The sequence below is a fragment of the Natrix helvetica genome (genome assembly GCF_964273705.1).
Source record: "Natrix helvetica genome assembly, chromosome: 11".
Taxonomy (NCBI): Eukaryota; Metazoa; Chordata; class Lepidosauria; order Squamata; family Natricidae; genus Natrix; species Natrix helvetica.
The window spans coordinates 18,366,000-18,384,564 of NC_138562.1; the positions used below are offsets into that span (position 1 = coordinate 18,366,000).

Here is an 18,565-nt window from a genome sequence, read left to right on the forward strand (position 1 = left end):
TTCGGCCATTAGGGGGCGGTAGCTCACGGCAGCGTCTGGGGAGCTGCTGCTGTGGACAGATCCAGAGACAGACTTTGGCCAACTTCGCGCTCTACAGTGGACTTCATGGTCTGTGCAAGCTAGGAATTACCCACCCCCCCATCCCCCAAGGCGCCAGGGGTGTGTGGGGGGGCACAGCTCTAGGCAGGCGTTCCAGCTGCCTCCGGGCCATGTGTCGAGCGGGAAGGACAGCTGGAACACAGCAAGAAAAGGCGATCTGCTTTCAGGCCCCAGCTGAAGAGAAGGGAGCCTGGGCGGAGGCCTCAGCCCGGGCGTTGTGTTTGTGGGAGAGGCCCCTTGTGCCTCACCTGGCAGTGGCTGCGGAACAGGTGGGATTTCTGCCCTGGATGGAAATTCCAGCTGTTCATGCCTGAATGTGGGACAAGGAGGCGCTCAAAGGTTCGGCAAGAAGGGAGGGAAGACAGTCTCAGGCCAGGGCGCAGCCCAACAAGGAGCTGACAGTCTCTGGAGCGGGGAAAGCTGCCAGCCCACCCACTTGTCTGAGTCCAGAGGATCCATCCCAGACCCCCTTCCCTCCCGGAGCGCTCAACTGCCCCGACTGCCCCATTTCGACTGAGCCCTTCAAGCGCCCATTGCCCCAGTGGGGGCTCTGAGACCCTGCCCTTCCCTCATCCAGCGGTGCCAGTTGGGTGCCCTCCGAGCTTTGCCTGGCTGCCTTTCTCATTGCAGGGTTTCCTCCGCCTTTATTGCGCCCGGTGCCTTATTCCTCTCCTACAGGGGGAGGAGACGGCTTGCCTTTAGCTACCAGCCCCACAACAAAAGGGAAGCCCGGTGGATCTGCCTCCGTGCCCCTCGTGCCCCATCTCCGCAAAACCCTCGGCCTCTCCTTCGGCTGGTAGGCCGGGGACACCGGGAATAAGCCAGCTTGCCTCCCCCCCTCCCAACTGGCTAAGGGTCCTGCCAGCTGCCACCTCTTTCCTCAGCCCCCTCTCCCCCTCTTCTGCTTAGGCTCCTGGCAGGAGTTCTTTGGCTGGATCCAGACTGGGGATGGGAAGGGGAGATTCCTCCCACCTCTGGACGTACTTTTCAGCAAACGGTGGCCGGCCAGGAATTCAAGCGGAGGAAGGCCTGCCTCTCCAGCTAAAGCGACTTTTCGTCTGCCGATGTGGAAGCCCAAAGAAAAACCACTGAAGGCAGGACCTGTAAAATCGTTTTAATACTGTGACTTGCTTTGGTACAGTAAAATGCAGCCAGCGAGCCGGGCTGCAGTTGGATTTCCTGACCGGAAGGGGCCTGCAGCAACCTTCAGGCGCCCCCGTTGCAGACCACCAGCCTGTGGGCTTCACCTAGCGTTCCCCAGGCCTATCCGGTGCCTGCAAAATCCCCAGAAACTTTCTACGGAGCCTGTAAGCCAACGGGAAGGAAGTGTAAGGCGGTAGCTGGTGACGGCAGGGGTGGGGGAAGGGCCCCAGCCCGGTTCCCCCAGAAGGGCTTGAGGCAGTGCCGTGACAGGGCAGCTCGGCCAACCGGAAGAGTCCTCTGCTCTCCATCAGGCCGGGGCCCAATGACCCACTGACAGCCCGAGGCCTCTAGCAGGCCGAGCACCGGTCGCTCTTCTCCTGCAGCCCCGAGTTCCGCCGGAGAAGGTCCTTGAGGGAGCTGTCGTGCTCGGTCAGCAGCTGGTTGATTTCGTTCTGCTTGTACTCCGAAGACAGCTTGTGCCCCAGGAAGGAGCCCTTCCCCGAGGAAGGGTTGTGGCTTCGGCTGACGCGACGGGCGCAGGCTCGCACGATCAGGAGAACCATTTCGGCCAAGTTGAGGACAATGCAAAAGCCGGAGGTGGCCAGCATGAAGACGGTGAAGATGGTCTTTTCGGTGGGCCGAGAGATAAAGCAGTCCACGATGTTGGGGCAGGGGTAGACGTCGCACTTGACCAGGCGGATCATCTGGTACCCTGGATAGATCATGTAGAAGATGTACATGAAGATGCTTTCGAAGAGGATGCGGAAGAGGACGCTGAAGATGTAGGTCCACCAGAACGAGCCGGAAATGCGCATCTTGTGCTTCTTGACTTCCTCCAGGTGCTTGCTGTCCCCGTGGCCGGTCATCACCAAGAGCTTCTTCTCCTGGTGCTGCTGGTAGGCCACGTGCATGGCCACTAGCAGGGCTGGCGTGGTCACCAGGATCAGCTGCAGCGCCCAGAGCCGGATGTGAGAGATGGGGAAGTAGTAATCGTAGCAGACGTTCTTGCAGCCGGGCTGCTGCGTGTTGCAGGTGAAGGAGGACTGCTCGTCACCCCAGACGCTCTCGGCCGCCACCACCAGCACCATAATGCGGAAGATGAATACCACCGAGAGCCAGATGCGGCCAATGGCGGTGGAGTGGCGGTTCACGCCGATGACCAGGGCGTAGAAGCCTTCCCACTTCATGGCGTCTCAGACCTGAAAGAAAAGGGCCGGGACTGGTCAGAGAGGCTCAATCTCTCCCGCACGTTTTCCTGGGCGGGGAGTGCAAAGAACCACTGTGTCCATCTCCCCCACCCGCCCAATCGCCACCCCCCTTAAGCCACCTCGTTTTACTTCAAACCACCTGGTGGTGATAAGGCCAAAGGTTAGAGCTCTCCTCGCTAAAGCCCTGGGCAGCCCTGCTCTCCGAAGTGTCTGTGCCATCGGCCCCCTGGATTGTCCTGAGCCCCCATGCCCAGCCGGTCATGCCGAGAGAAATGGCAAGGAAGAGACCCCTGCTGCCCCCCCCTCCCTTCTCTTTCTTGACCTGGCCTACCACGACGAAAGGATTGGCAAGATGCTGCAGCCAGAATGGCGCTGCCAACACCTACAAGGGCTGGCAGTTTCCCACAGCTTCCTTTGGCAGCTCCCACCAAATCCATAGGCTAGCACGGGCTCGGCCCTGTCCCTCTGGCAGAAAAAGAGGACCCGATGACAATCTTCCACTCTTCTTCACAGGTTCCTGGGGCTGGTGCCACCCTGGCCTGTCTCCCCCATTGCTGTGAGGGGCATGGCTGCACACCCCAGCCCTGTACGCCTAAGCAGCTCTGCTGGAAGCGTAGGCTGGCTCTGGGCAACCGGGCAGCCTTCCCTGGGAGAGGCAGAGAGAGCGAGATGCTCCCCGTAGCCCAGCACGGCTTTTGCCCTGCCCCTTCCTCCAGAGACCCCAAATGGAGATCCGGGGCCTTTCCTGCAAAGAGATACAGCTTGGGTGCCCTCGTGCCCTGGAGAAAGTGGCACATTCTAGGTACTCTCCAGAAGCCGAGTGCTGCCACTCCCTGGACTGCCTGCCGAGTTTTTCCCTTCTTCAGAAATTCAACAGAGGGCTTTGCCGGCTGCACCAACACAGCCGCTGCATGGACAGGCATGCTGATGAGCAGTTACAGAAATACAAACCTATTTTTAAAAATATTTTGAGTAGCACGTTTTGGGGAGCTTACGGTAAACCCGACTGATTTAAAAGCAGCTGGTATCACCAATGTCCTGTTGCTAGCAGCCCCACAAAATTAGGATGGAGAAGGCCAAAAGGGACGGGCTTCTGTTGGGTTTCTCCCAATGTCCAGGCTAGTTTGCCCCCTTCCCAAGCCCCCCTGCGAGTCCCCGTCAGCTTCCAGCCAGCCCATTCATTCCTTACGGGGTGGGGATGAGCCTCCCGACCAGCCCTTACCTTGCCGTGGAAAACGGTCCTTCTGCAAGGCAGCCGCAGGCTCCCTCTACAGGCGCAGGCCTCCGGCAAACTGTGCCCATCTCGAGAAAGTCATATGCCGCTTTATAAACTAGTTTGCATACAATAAGCCCTTTATCGGCCACCAAACAACACACTTTAGAATTCAGACCGCCTGTTAGGACTTCCGCCCACCCTGGCCAAACAAAGTCCCTATGTGTGCCATTCCAGCCTGCCCAAGCGGCCACGGCACCTGGTCCCACGCTCTGCCAGGAGCCTGCTCCGCAGAGACTCGCTGCGCGTGGGGCAGAAGGTTCCTTAAGATCCTGCTTGGGGGGGTAGGTTTTTCCCCTCCAAGGCCCCCAATTTGGCAGCTGCCTGAGGCCACTGGCTGTCCCGGGGCCAAAGGTCCAGATGCTGGACCCTGGCCAGCTGCCTCAGCCGTGACGCAGCTTGGCGTCAGCCGTACCATGTTCCGCAGAGACGGAGGTTCTTGGCATCTCCTTCCGGGGTGCCAAGTCAGTGCCGGAATCCAGTGCCAAGGCTGGCTGAAGACAAAGCGACCCTCAGTTCAAAAGGCCGACCCAGTTCCAGAACATCCTTCTCTACGCACATACACTGCGTGCCCCTTTCCTTTGTGCGTCTGCCCGGAGCGCAGGCCCCACAGCCCCAGACGGAAAAGCTGCCTTCCCACCCGCCAGTGGGGCGGAATTCTCCCGCAGCCTTCCATGCCGTCACACACACACACGCAGCCTGCAGGGGCCCGGGGTCAGTGGCTAGCTGTGGGAGGCCCTCTGTGCCACCTCGGTCCCCCAAGGGCAACTGGGGTTGATGCTGGAACACAAGCAACGAGGGTGGTCCCCAGCACCCACAAACCTCGGGTGGGGTGGGGTGGCGGGGCTTGTGGCTCTCCTCAGCTGAGCCTTCCCAGCCCCTAACCCACTGGAGAAGGTGGCGATTCTGCTGGCAGCCGGAAGGTAACCATTAAGCCAGCACAAACAAACAAACCGAGGGCCAGAGATCGTCCGGAGCAAAGGTCTTCCTTGCTGTACTCAGCCCCTGAGATCTGGGGGAGGGGGCCCAGAGACACGGGAACATCCGAATGTGAACATGTGATAAACATGTTTACTGCCCTGTGTTTCCAACAAATGCTTGGGGAGAGAGTCAGGCGGGGCATGAGAAAAACGGGCATTGGGTATTCCAGTGGCTCAGCACTGTGTCCAAACAATGAAAATTGGCCAAGGAGGCCCAGCATGGCATGGCAACTGCCACTCGATGAAGGGCTTCTGGGGCCACGGAAAAGCTTGACGGGGGGAAGACCCAGCCCTGGCACTCAACCTGCCCTCCCTGCCAGGGCTGGGAAGCCAGTGGGGCCACTCGGCCTCTGGATGGGCTTCACTTTGTCTCTGGCTGCTGCCCTGAAAGGCTGCCCTCTGTTTCTGAAGCCGCTTTGTTTGCCGATGGAGTGGATCCATTGTTGCTTTGTTGGGATTGGGATTGGGGTTGGCAGCTTCGTCCCCTGTGATGCCGGTGCCCCATTGTTGCTCAAGGAGCCAGAGGTAGGCAAATAAAAGGGATGCCAGCACAGGGAGGTGTGGGGAGATGGCCAAGATAAGGGCTCCCAACGTCAGAGCTCCTTCCTGCCAGAGGCAGAGACCGAGGGGGCTGGTGAGCAGCCACTGCACCCCCTCTGTGGAAGAGCTTCTGGAGACCCTTGCTCTCCAAGGGGTCGGCCTTGAAGCCCCCTGAGTAAAGGCCCAGGGTATGTGTGTGTGCACCCCCCTCTTGGTGCCTGGACGAATTTCCCCACCACCTGCTGGAAGGACACCAGGGGACAAGGCCCTGAAGCGCCTTTGGCCACCATTGTTAGGACAGACCAGGAAAAAAGACAGAGGTCCCCCCAAGACCCCCAGGGTTGATCAGGGCAGCTCAGCAAGGTCATCTTTAGAGTAGGGGGTGTCCTGGGACTTTTGAAAGCTGCTTTGATAAGAAGAGCCTTTCCTTCCCCGCTCCCTCCTTTCCTTCCTCCCTCCTTTCCTCCCTTTCTTTCCTTCCTCCCTCTTCTTTCATTCCGCCTTTCCTCCCTTCTTTTTTTCCTTCCTCCCCTTCTTTCTTTCCTTCTTTCTTTCCTCCCTCCCTTCTTTCCTTCCTTCCTCCCATCCTTTCCTTCCTTCCTCCCTCTTCTTTCATTCTGCCTTTCCTCCCTTCTTTCCTTCCTTCCTCCCTTCTTTCTTTCCTTCCTCCCTCCTTTCCTTCCTCCCTCCCTCCTTTCCTCCCTTCCTTTGTTCCACCCTCCCTCCCTCTTTTCCTTCCTCCCTTCCTTCCTTCCAAACAGCTGGCTGAATTGCTTAATTTCTAGACTTCCTTGAGAAAACAGTTCAATCTTTCCCATTAAGGAAGGCTGCAAGTAGAAAGCTCAAAGGTAAAGCCACAGAGCAACTTGATCATGAAATTCTGGATCTTCCACTGAGCGAGAAGCAGCCCCCAAAGCCCACCCCTCTCGCGCCCCCCCCGCCTTCTGACACCCCCCCCCACTTCTCATTCCAGGCTCACCTGTCGCAGTAGCCGCAGGAGGGGGTGCTGAGCAGCCTCTCTTGATTTGAGGGAGTTACACCAACCGGACCGAGAGTTTTATACCCAGGGACAGGTCCACCCCCTTCTCTTGGCACGTCCTCCCTCTTGGTGGCGTTTCCTCACAGATGACTAAAGGCCCACAAAGGCACATCCAACTCCACTCTTGGGCCCCAAATGTTCTTTGGGAACAGAATCCACCTTCCAGGGTCCCTGCTTGGCTTGGGCTCCCCTGGCCAGAGGCTGCCACGTCCCAGCCTGCTTTCCCAGCCCCAATCAGAACGGCTACCGTTTTTCTTGCTGCTCTTACACGAGAAGCTTACAAAAACAGCCGTGGGAAATGCAGAAAGGACCCCAGCCACACAGACCCCAAGGTGGAAAGTGCCCGCCACTGTCCCGCTCCCAGCCAGCAGCAGGCTGCCCAGCCTTGACCCTCGGCCTGGGAAGCTGTCCCAGGTCCTAGAGCAGGCGCTGGACTCTTTCCCCCCCCCAAGAGGGCGCTTTCCTGCTGCCCACCTCGGCACCATCTGCAACCAGCTGTTTGCGGGGCTCCACATTGTGCGAGTCGCACCATATGTTTCCAGAGTTTCCATGACTTGAAAAAGTCACTGCAGTCTTGTAAACATTAACTTGCGTGCTTGGGCGCTCTTTCCAATGGCCTCCGTCAACCCTTGCAAGGCGGCCCAGCGCACGTCAGAAGCACTTTGGGGGGGGGGGGCAAAGCTGCCCTGTGCTGACTAGGCAGAAGGGCTGGAACAATTTCTTGAAAGCCAGGACAACAAACCCTGGACGTTCCCTGCTGGGTGGACTTCCAGAGATGTTGCAAGGACAGGCAGGGTCTCTGCCTGCGTAAGGGGCATTCTGGCCACAGTGCCCACTGCTCAGAACCTGCTCTGTAAGTCTTAATGCCAGGGCTCTGCTTTGCCCAAGCCAACCTGTGTCTCTAAGCATGCCTCCTTCGGGGCTCCCAGATGCCCTCTCTGAATGTTGTTAATTGCAAAGTCATGTCCGACCCATCGTGGCCCCATGGACAACCTTCCTCCAGGCCTTCCTGTCCTCTACCATCCCCCGGAGTCCATTTAAGCTCACGCCGACTGCTTCGTTGACTCCATCCAGCCACCTCCTTCTCTGCCGTCCCCTTCTTCTTCTTTTACCCTCCATCGTTCCCAGCATTAGGCTCTTCTCCAGGGAGTCCTTCCTTCTCATTAGGTGGCCAAAGTCTTTGAGTTTCCTCTTCAGGATCTGGCCTTCTAAAGAGGGTTGATCTCCTCTAGGACTGACCGGTTGGATCGCTTTGCCGTCCAAGGGACTCGCAGGAGTCTTCTCCAGCACCAGAGTTCAAAGGCCTCCATCCTTTGGCGCTCAGCCTTCCTTATGGTCCACCTTTCACAGCCATCCATTGCAACTGGGGAAACCATCGCCTTGACTATATGTCTCTGAATAGCCCTGGCTATTAGGGGGGAATGTGCCAGGCATGGGAGGGGCTGAAGGGCCACTCGGGGTGGTGCAACTCTTGGGTGTTCACCCCTCCCCCTCCCCTAGCCAAGGAGAATCAAGAGTTCCATGTATGGTCCATGTATCTCCAAGGAGTGGCAGTCTTGGAGATGCCCAGGCCAAGCCCATGTCCTGCCTTCTTCTGGGGCATCAAGGTGGGCATGACATTTCCCTGATTAAGCGGGCAGGGCAGGGCAGGGCCAGGTGACTGTTCGCAAGAATCTTATCGCTTGGGTCCCTGGTACAGCTCAGCCTTTGTCCACAAAAGAACAGAGGGAAAGTTGAGCAGCCACCCAAGCCCGGGGACAGCCTACGATTGCGTGGCCTGGGGGTGGGCATGAGGGGTGGTGGAGTACTGTGACTCGTAAATTCCCAAGAAGGGCAACGCCCAGGAGAGCGGAAGCGGGAGGCCGGCAAGAGGCAATGAGCAAGGCAGACAGAGGCAAAAACTGTCCCAACCCAGCACGCCCAAAGGGATGGATTTCCTCTCTCCAGGCGTCCTGCAAATGAAGTCCATGCTGTTAGGAATATAATCTAACGGTTGGGTTGGCAATAGATAAATCATATCACAATGCGGGCACCCAATTCCCCTTGCTTCAGACCCTCCCTGCACAAACATATCCCTCTTTTGTTGGTGCAAGTTCACGGAGCCTGTTGACCAGCCGTTCTAAACCTTGGCAACGTTTAAGACGTGTGAATGTCAGTTCCCAGAATCCCCCATCCAGCGGTAGACACTGCTCCCTCCACCACGCCTCGTCTGGAAATTCCTGCCGTTTTGAGAAATTTCTTTAGACTCAGTCCAAGACTGCAAAGGACCCTAACTCTTCCTTCAAGCAACGACTCCTTCTTGCTGGCGCTTTGCTCTTCTTCAGAGGAGCCCTCTGTCTGAGGGTCACCGTCTGAGCCAATCCCGGAGGTTCTCCTCTTCCGGGAAGCTCTGACTCTGGACGAGTTTGGTGGGTTTCTCTCCGCCCGCTCTTCCACTGAATTTGCACACTTGGCTTGGATATTGTAAACCACCCGGAGTCCCCTTGGTTGAAGCTGGCAATTTATGAACATCAATCAATCAATCAATTACTTTTTCCCCTTAAAAGGACCAACGGCTCTAGCCCACCTGGGACGTTTCACTTTGGGGTCCTCTCCACCAGTTTATCCCAAGCAGGATCGTTCTTTTAAAAGATCCGTTTACCAGGTTTAAGGATCTGCTCTGGATGTCAGCGGTGCAAATAATCTGGTGGTTTCCACAACTCTCAGCTACTTCTTCTTCACCCGCTCCAAATAAGCTTAACTAGGTCTGGGGTCTATTTGGAAACACCGTCATTGCAGTGTTTGCCAGTATTGTAAAAACTCAGTTTTGTTTCTTCATTGCGTTCCTACTCTTGAGCCATTTACCAAATCCAGACTGGACCTGACCTCTTATCCCCGGGCTGCCAAATTCACTTGGGTTACTTGGGTGAGAGCAGGGATCAGACAGAAGATCGAGAACCGATTGTCTTTGGGGCTTTAGATTTTTGCAAAAGTGGTATTCAGCTGGTCCTGACCGGTTCGCCAAAATGGGTAGCAGAATTCGCGGGTTGCTTTGCTCTCCAGCCGCGGCTGTACAGCATCGCATTTATGCCCTTTTTTTAAGGCAAAATGCATGCACGGAAAGGTGGACCGCATGCTCAGACGTGGTGGGTGCTCACATTTGTGAACCAGTCGGGAAGTTAACGCCACCCCTGGGCAGATGATGTTGCCTTCTTCAGCAAAAAAAAAAAAAGTTTCTTTTACATACTTACAAACATTTGTTTTTCTATCATTTTATTGCAGCGTAATTCTCTTATTCCATGGAAGGAAGAAGCACTGGTGATCCCTGAGCACTCAGATTTTTATCAGCCCTTTGCAAACGTTTACCAGACGATCAATGATTTTGAATTGTTCCAATGTTCGGAGTTTCTGCTGGCAGGTCGAATAAACTTTCCGGAGTTAAAAATTAACATGTTTCTTACAGTTTGTTCTTCAGGGGGAAAAAATCTTCCTCCGAAAATTGAGAGCTGCATTTGCTGCGGACTCCCAAAGGGTCTTTCCTTCCCAGTTTCTGCAGATCCCATGAACTGTTTTACTACTGGCTAACTCTGGCCAGCAGCAGGTCAAAAAGAGGCTCCTGGCTTGATTTACAACCTTCGTAACAGCTTTCCCAGCTTAGGCTCATCTGTCTGGTTTCTGCAAGGCCCACTTAACATGGGGAGCTGAAGTCTGGCTGAAGGAAACACCCCCCTTCCTCTCCCGGCTTCATCCATGCAAGGCTCAAATTGGGTTAGGGGACAACATGCCATGGAAATGGGCCTTTCAAAATTCCAGACTCCTGTTCTTTAAGGATAGCCCCCCTCCCCTTTTTTTTATAGTGTTTCTTCATCGGAGGGAACTTGGCTTCCGACACAGCTGGGCCCCGGCCTCTTCCCGTCCCCTGCCTGGACCGGCCAGCTGGCTTGACTCAGGCCAGGAGAGGTGGGGGAGACTGGCCCTCCATGGACGGGGGCATCTGGACAGGCAGGTGGGGTGCAGCATCCTTCGCCCCCCTTGGCAGACCCAGCCCAAGTGCCGTCCTTGGAGCAGGAGCAGAAGCTGACCGGTGGGGTCGAGTCTTCATGGCAGCTTTGCTCATGAGGCTGGACGGGGTGGCCCCCAGCCCCCTCACAGAGGAAGTCTGGAAGGAAGGAACGGGTGGGGGGACTGCATGAGGGATCTGTGCCCAGGAAAGGGTCCCTCTGCCATTTGTGCCATTTGTGCCTTCCTTCTCTCCCCACACTCGGCCCCCCAGCCTCGGCAGGGCCCCCCTGAATGCAGGCCGTTCAACTCACCCAGCGAAGTGCTGCTCCCAAAGGAGACCAAGAGGCTGGACACCTCCAGGGGCCCCGGCTCAATCTGGCCGCCTAAGGCAGGTCCCAGGGCAGGGCCTGAGAGGCAGCCACTCTCCTTCAGGCCACCCCCCAGGATTTCCACCGGGGGTCTCCAGGCGGGGGCCTGTTTCCTGGCACACCACCTGCTTTTCCAAGACGAAAAGGCCAGGATCAGCAGGGCTCCAGAAAGAGGGTTTAAGATCATCTGAGAAGAGGAGCAAGAAGACAAGACCCTCACAGACAGAAAGACGGACTGGGTCCCCCGTCCTGCTATGCGGCTTATTTAACTTATTTCCCAACCTGTTGGCAGAACCATGATAATTCTGCAACTTTTTAGAGCAGCAAAGAAGAGGAGGGCTTGGGAAGGCAGACCCCCCCCCTTTCGAAGAGCAGGGAGACTGCAAAATGCCCAAGAGAGAGGAGACCCTCGGGAATCTTGGCTGCAGCATGCAACCCAAAGGAGGCAGCCCAGGCTTGGAAAGGCCCTCTAAGGAGACGGACGTCTTTGGAACAGCAGGGAGCAGTTCTGGGCAGGGCTGGGCATTTGCAGAACGATGGGCTTTGGAGGTCCTGCTCACACGGGACACACCCCTAACCCACCATAACTGCCCAGCAGGTGAGGGCTGCCCCACGCAGCAGCTGTCCGGTGCCCCATCTCCCCCAAGGCTCCAATTCCAACAGCAGCAAGAGCAGCTCATGCAGGACATTTGCCAGCCAGCTGAAAAATAAGAGTGTTTTTTTTTTATCAAACCCCATTTAATTTGGGGCCTGGTCTCACCAGGGGGAGGGGTCCTCATGTGCTCTTGCAACCCCAAGGCTGCTGGGAGCTGGTTGATTATTTGTTTTGAATCTGCTAGTCCAGGAAGCTTCTAGCCAGGGAAGAAGCCCCAGGATTAGGGTTAGGGGCACAAGGGCAGCTCCTGGCACCCTCAGCAGCCCCACCGAGAGACCCTTTCCAGCTCCCACAGAAGGGCTCTGAGTTGCCCAGTTCCTCTGGAAGAACTAGGGGGCCCTGGAGAGACCCACCCCCATCCCAACAGGGCCCCAACGTTTGGAGACAATCCAGGGCCTTGGCAAGCTGAAGCCACCATGGTGTGTGTGTGTGTGTGTGTATGCATGCTGCGATTGGGACTCCTGCCTGCGTGTGGCCTGGCAGGGCACAGACTGTGTGAAGAGGGTGTTTCATAAGTGTAATAAAGAGAATACCAAGCAGCAAAGGCCACCATGACGCTCGTGAACCTCTTGCGCAGCTCCTGCTGCTGGTGCCATTCTCCGGCCGTCTGCATCCCTCGGCCCCTCCGCAGGAGAGCTGGCACTGGGGGAAGAAAAGCCGGCCAGGCTCAGCACCCTCTTGGGCCCCTCAGAGGCCCTGCCCCTGCCCAGGTGCCCTCTGGCAGAGGGGGGACGCCCTGCCCAAGTGGGACCCAGGGAGCGCCTGGGGTACAGCCGCCCCGCCTGGCCCTCCACCCTGCAAGCAGCCGAGGCGGACAAGCTGCCACTCAGGCCTGGCACTGCCCCCTCCCGGTGCCTTTCTTTGTTGAAAAACTCCAGACCGTCTCTTTTCTCCAGGCTCCGAAGGGCCCACGGGGCAGGCCTCCTTCCAGGGGAGCCCTCCAGACACAGGCAGGGCTCTTCCCCTCCCAGCCTGAAGCAGGCTTTCATCCCAAAAGGGTGTTTGGAACACGCACTCCTTCTCTTAGCTCAGAGGTGCCTAATCTTTTTGGGCTCGGGTGCCAAAAGCGTGCATGCCCACACCCATAATTCTATCCCCCCTGTGCGCCCCCACGCATGCGCACAAGACCCCTGTTGTCCCACGCATGTACGCACGACCCCCCCGCTCCCTCCCCCGCATGCATGCATGACCCTCCCACCCTCCTGAAGCCTGGGGAGAGCGAAAACAGCCTCCTGCCCCCCCCCAGGCCCTCTGGAAGCCGGAAACGGATCGTTTCCAAACTTCCTGTAGGCCCATTTTCCGCCCTCCCCAAGCATCGGAAGCTTTCCTGAAGCCTGGGGAGGGCAAAAACAGCCTCTCCCGGCCCTCCGGAGACCCTTCGAAGGCTGAAAAACAGCTGGCCGGTGCCTGCATGCATGCTGCAGCTGACCTAGGGCAACGGCTCGCATGCCTTCAGAGATGGCTCTGCGTGCCACCTGTGGCTTTACGTGCCATAGGTTTGCCATCACGGTCTTAGCTAACGGGAGGAGCTGCCTGATTAGAAGTGTGATAAGGGAGGCTACGGCTGGTGGGGGCTGTCAGAGAGCAGAGTCCTGCTGGCTTTCATTGTGCTTTGTCAAATAAGACACCAGAGCTTAGATTCGGTAAACAATCAATGGGTGAAGGTGGAAATAAATGCAATAGGATTTACCTGCCTGGAGTGCTTTGTAAAAGAGCACAGGGCTTCCCAAAAAAACTAAGGTGAGTGGCACAAAGCTAGAGGCGTAACACACAGTCTCCAGGATCCAGGCCAATCCGTGGTGTGAGCTGCAGCTGGGATAAGGGCGGCGCTAATTAAAAACCAAACAACCCACGGCCGACTTTTTTCGGCTCAGGCTCCTTGTCCTCTCAGCTCCCAACTGAATTTTGGCCCCGGAGGTGGCAGGAGGGGCAATGGGAAGGGGGTCCCAGCAAGGTTTTAAGGACCAGCCGAAGCTGGAGAGAAGCAAGGCACTCCAGATGTTGGCAGCTGGCTGGCAGTCCAGAGGTGCCCGACAGTGCCAGCACACGGCATTCAGCTGCCAAGCGCGCAAGAGGGCAGATCCCAGGGAAGCAGGTCCTTCCGCATCCCGCTTTCGTAACCACGGGACCATCTGGTCTCGGGCAGCATCCGCCCATTTGCCCCTTACTCCCTGGACCCTCCTGCTCAGCCCCTTTGGGGGTTGAAACCTCCCAGTCCCCTTTCCCCTCCCAGGTGCCCTTTTTGAAAAGGCTTGTTCAGGGGGTGGAAGGAGGGCGCTTACTCTGTGTCCTGGGGCTGCAGCAGGAGCAAAAATCCAAGGAGGGCCTGGACGGACGGCAGCCCCCAGCAGAGGAGGCCGTACGGAGTCAAGGACCTGGTCAGGAAGACAGAGTCCCCCTGCTGGTCACTGGGAGGCCTTCACCAGCTTCTGTGTCGCTTGGGGGTGGGGGTGGCAGCAAACAGGGGTTCAGAGGGGGGGCTCCCTGCAAGTGGGGAAGTGCAGATAGAGGCACGCACACAAACACACCTTGCAAGCATTGTGCAAGGACAGCCAAGGGAGCATGAGCTGAGCTCTCCTCAGGGCCCAGCCCACCTGAGCCCTTCCAGGTGAGGGGGGGGGCTGCTGTCAGCCCCAAGATCCCCATTGGAACATCTCTTTTCCCCCCACTCTAAATCAGCTGCAGAGCTCCATCCGGGGGCCCCTTCATACCTGTGGCTGGTGGGGTTCTGGAGCAGCAAGGCAGCTTCCAGAGAATAGCAGAAGAGAGCCCAGAAGTGGGAGGAGAACCCAAACTGCACCCATACCTGGAGGGAGAGAAGGGAATGTTAGGGGAGGGGAGGAAGAGAGCAAGGGGGCTGGCAGAGGGGGGAGGGGCAATGTCTGCTCCTTTGGGGCATGCAGCAAATGAGGGCCCCAAATGGCTCTCTCTTCTTCTTGGGTGATGACAGTTTCCAGAAGGCCATGAGGAGGCTGACTGTCTGGCCTTAAAACGGGGGAGGGGTGTCAATGTTGGAGGGAGGCCCCTCAGGACCAGAAGGTCCCTAGGAAGAGAGCAGAAGGGGTGGGGGGGGCGGTGTCAGGTTGCTTTGGCTCTTCTATTGAATGACAATTTCAGCCTCCCAACAGGCCTTTCAGGTGTTGGCCAGGAGGGGAGGGGCGTGTGTGTGGGATGCGCTCAGGCACCCTTAATGGAGGCTGAAGCACCAGCCAGGCTGCTCCTCTCTGCCCCACGTACCACAATCAGGCGGCAGAGGGGAGGCACGGAGCCCAAAGGAGCTGCCAGCCAGAGCAGAGAGCGGGCCAGGATCCCTGCAAGAAGAGGGAGAGACGGTTAGGGTCCAGGCCAGGCCAGAATGGTTTGGGGTGGGGGTGGGGGGTATTCTTTCTCCCCTGCCCTGCAGAAGCCACCTTACTGTACTGAGATTATTTCTACTAGGACAGAAAGGGAAAACTGATTCCATTTAGATGTAATTACAACGAAATAAACATGGTTAAAATAATTATTCCATCCTTATGCAATAATCTCTCCAAGCTGCAGCTGAAGAGCAATTTGGGGAGGGGCGGTCGTGGCTTGCGCTCAGCGGGCCTTGGGGGGGGCTGCTCTTTCTCTAGCATGCCGGAGGGTCTCTGGGCCCAGGGCCGCCACCTCCCCCGTCCTGCAAGCGGCCCCCAGCCCACCCCAGAAGCTCCCAGAATTCGGGGGCAGCAGAGCCGGGAAGGCGCACGGAGTCGTCCCCCGCCCGCCCACTTTGCTCCGGCGGGGCGGGAGGTGCTGAGCGGCTGCTGCCCTACTCTCACCCGCCGTGCCCAGGAAGCTGCCCAGGAGCGCGGCTGCCCGCAGCGCCCTGCCCGGAGCCCAGCCGCGCCCGGCGGAGACCCGGCAAGAGCCGCTGCAGCGGTGGCGCGGGCGCCTGCGGAGCGCGGCGAGCAGCGCGCCGGCCAGCAGTCCCAGCGCGGCGCTGCCGAGAGCCAACTCGGGCCAGGGCGGCAGCTGCCGGGAGAGGCGCAACAGCCCCGCCGCCGCCGGAGAGCCGAGCTCGCCTACGGCTGGGGCGCAACACAAGCCCAGCGCTCGCGGGGAGGCCATGGGGAATGTGCCCGGCTGCGCTGCCAAGCCGACGCATGAGTCCCGAGCGGAGACACTCTGCACATGCTCGGGCGGCCTCTTTTAAAGGGACCTCCACCCAACGGAAGCCCTGCGGAGCTGAGAACGATGGGAGTTGTAGTCACCTGGGAGCACCGGGGTGGGGTGGGGGGGATTTAAGGCAAGGAGCCCCGCTGGGCTGGCATGGCTGGGCAGGATGCGGCGTCTGCCCGGCTCGGCTGGGGGATTGGCGCCTCTCCGCTCCGGCCTCTGCCTCTCCCAGGGGAGCGAATGATGATTGGGAGAATCCCATTTCACGCAGTCATTTCCTATCTCAATGGCTCTAATACAGAGGTGTCCAAACTTGGGAACTTTAAGATTTGTGGAGGGTCTCCTGGGGGTGGTTCAGCTTCTTGACAAGGCAGACAGAGCCCCCCCTCTTCATCTGCAGATCAGCCTCTCCAGCTCCCCAGCCCTGATGATGAAAGCCAGGATGGGAGGGAGCACTCTGCGCCCCCCCCCCAAATGTTTAGAAAAGGGAAATCCTTCCATCCCAGCACCTTCATCTTCACTCTCTGCCCACCCAGGAGCTGCTAATGGGGGGAGGGAAGCCTTCAGACTTGCCTTCAAAGTGGGTGGGGTGAACCTGCATTGGTTCATTTTCTTGAGTCTCCCCCCTCTCCCTCCCTCCCTCTCCCTCTTTCTCCCCCCTCCCTCCCCCCTTTTTCTCTTTCTATTTCTCCACCGAGTTGCTGGGGACAGGGTGCTGCCAGAACAGAAGGTGGAACCTCAGCCTGATGGGCCCAGAAGAGCCATTTCTGAGATCTAGAGACACCCTAGCATTGCCCTCCATGCAAAACTGGCCTCTTGCTGACTTGAGGCATTCAACCCTTCTCCTGCGGGCCCAATTGTCTGTCTTTGTCCTGCCTTGATCGGGGTGGGGGGGGTGGGGGGTGGGGGGGAGGCAAAAGCAGCCAGTGGTCACAGCTCCCCTTATCCAAAGCGAAAGGGGCGAAATGCCAATTCCTCCTTGGCAAGGGCAGCTGAAGCCGGCCATAAATATGGCCCTTGAGTCAGAACACATCCCCGGTCACTTCCCGGCTCCATTCCCCCACAACCTTCTGCAGCAATGGCAAAAGTCTCTTCCAGGTGCTGAGTGAGAGGAAATAGCCCCCCCCCCCAGCCCACCCTGTCTTGGCAAGCAAGGTGACCCTGAGATTCTGCAGAGAGTGCCTGGCTGAAGCGCAGATTAATCGGCAGGGTGAAAACCTGTGCCTGGGTGCGTGTGTTGTGCCCATGTTTTGTGCTGATGAATTGCAAATGAAGCCTGCTCCTCCTTCCTCCCCCCCACCCTTTTTCATGTGCTCCCTCATTCATGCCGGCCATAACTCTGAGGCTGGCCTGAATCGGTTTGAGTGATTGGAGGAAACTCGGGCTGCTCCCTTCCATCCAATTGAGACAACGGAAGTTTGTCAACCGATTTTGGAGGGGAACGTGATCCTGCATAGACAGTCCCTACATGCCCCCCCCCACAAACACACAGGTGCGCCATCACTGCAGAAGGACACTTGGGGAGAGGGGGGGATCGAACCAGCATTCTGCAAACCCTTGTAGTTGCCATGGAGAAGAATCCCGGATGGCTGCCTGCTCTCCAGTCCATGTTGGGGTTGATTGCTTATGCCTTCTGCTGGAAGCAGCTTCCCCCCCCCTTCCCCCCCCACCCAATTTGTCTGCAAACTGCCAGGGCATGGAGACTTCTCAGGCAGGCAGAAGCTGTGAGTGAGAGTGGGAGATGCTGCACTGTAATATTGGGGGAGGGGGTCCCGGGGAGGGTGGGGGAGACTTACTGGTCACCTGAGCTGGGGACTGGTAGCCCATCCACTCCTGCTGCACTAGTTTCCAGCCTCCTTCACTATCCCTATTGGAGCATCTGCCCAGCTGCAGGAAGACACACCAGGAGGCCTGTGGCACTTGCTGAATAGAAGGTCCAGGACAGCAGGAGGCGGCTGGGGGGGGGGGGGGGAGCTGACTGATTTGGTTCCTTTATTCCAAGCCTTTTTTAATGCTGCTTTTGCTGAGGAAGACCCCAGGTGGCAGCCCAGCTTAGCCTGGCCCTGTGTGTTCACCTGGGGGGTGGGGGAAGGTAAGGGAAATTCCAAGGAGGAGGGTCTGGAAGGCCGAGGAGGTGGCTGGATCAAGCATCCGTCTCAACCAGAGGCTGCTTGGGGGGTGGGGGCATTTCTGAGGGTCAGAAGCAGTGCAGATGGGGAGGGGAGAGGAGCGGAAAAGAGCCAGGCAGAGCCCCCCCCCCACAGGTGTTCCCTCCAGCGGCTAAGGGAGTTCGGCCTCCTATAGAATGATGGGGGCTCTCCTCCTTGCTAAGCCAGTGGTGTCTGGGGATTGGTGAGCAATGACCCCTGCAAGCCCCTTTTGGGGTGGGGGCATATTGGCATTTGCAGGCTTTTCTTGGAGCCCATTCCTGACTGGTGAGGCAGGATCGGCCGTGGTGGGAGGGCTTGGCACACGCAAGGGGAGAGCTAGAAGGCTGTGGAATAAGTCTGCCCCTCTCCCCCTCCGCCCGCCACCTTTTAAAGCTGGGTCAAATCCACCCACCCTGATGCAGAAGTGGGGTCTCAGCTAGCCCCGCCCACACAGGTGCCTTGGTCCAGGTGCCTGCTGCAAAAGGCTTCAGCTTGTGGTTCCCAGTTGCCATGGAAACACCACCAGAATTGGCATCGAGCAATGAAGAGAAAGGAAGGGGCACAGGAGGGGCACAGAAGGAGGGGGTGATGGGAGCCCCACCCCACCCCGAGGGTGCTTGGCAAGACACGTCAATGATGGTCCTTGGCATTGGGTTCTGGGGGCACTGGTTGAGTCCTGCCCTCTTGGGTCTATCCTGTGCCACTTTGCCAATGAAGAGAGGGCGGGCAAAGCTGCAGCTTCAGGTTGCCCTCAGAGGTAATGGCTGCACTAGTGTGGGTGGGGGGGAAGAGAGGGGTCTCTGCCACTCACAGCCCCAAAGGCCTCGGGACCCTAAAGGCAGGAACCCCCCTCGGCTTCTCCAAAGGATAAGCGTTTGCTGGAGGGGTGGAGGAGGGGGTACTTGAACCCCCCACCCAAGTGCTGCCTACTTTCTGGCCCTGAGTAGACACCCCTCTTCACCCCAGAGAGAACAGCCGCTTGGCAAAGAGAC

At 58.0% G+C, this 18,565-nt stretch overlaps 2 protein-coding genes across 4 annotated transcripts; both read right to left on the bottom strand.

Annotated features, from left to right (window-relative positions):
- Positions 1-1,200: 1,200 nt before the first annotated feature.
- Positions 1,201-6,246, bottom strand: GJB1 (gap junction protein beta 1). Of its 2 annotated transcripts, none has more exons than XM_081963756.1 (2): positions 6,223-6,246; positions 1,201-2,441 (listed from the first exon to the last, which is right to left on the bottom strand). In XM_081963756.1, the coding sequence occupies exon 2, from the start codon at positions 2,427-2,429 to the stop codon at positions 1,590-1,592; it is 840 nt and encodes a 279-aa protein (XP_081819882.1). In that variant the 5' UTR covers positions 2,430-2,441; positions 6,223-6,246; the 3' UTR covers positions 1,201-1,589. The 2 variants fall into 2 exon arrangements, with proteins under 2 accessions (XP_081819882.1, XP_081819881.1); XM_081963755.1 differs by lacking the exon at positions 6,223-6,246 and adding an exon at positions 3,673-3,809.
- Positions 6,247-9,517: 3,271 nt separating this feature from the next.
- Positions 9,518-15,385, bottom strand: LOC309397611 (G-protein coupled receptor 143-like). Of its 2 annotated transcripts, none has more exons than XM_081963754.1 (9): positions 15,087-15,385; positions 14,524-14,597; positions 13,998-14,092; positions 13,569-13,661; positions 12,977-13,098; positions 11,853-11,928; positions 11,214-11,331; positions 10,575-10,818; positions 9,518-10,420 (listed from the first exon to the last, which is right to left on the bottom strand). In XM_081963754.1, the coding sequence occupies exons 1-9, from the start codon at positions 15,373-15,375 to the stop codon at positions 10,113-10,115; spliced, it is 1,419 nt and encodes a 472-aa protein (XP_081819880.1). In that variant the 5' UTR covers positions 15,376-15,385; the 3' UTR covers positions 9,518-10,112. The 2 variants fall into 2 exon arrangements, with proteins under 2 accessions (XP_081819880.1, XP_081819879.1); XM_081963753.1 differs by having other exon boundaries at positions 11,820-11,928.
- Between the last annotated feature and the right edge of the window lie 3,180 nt (positions 15,386-18,565).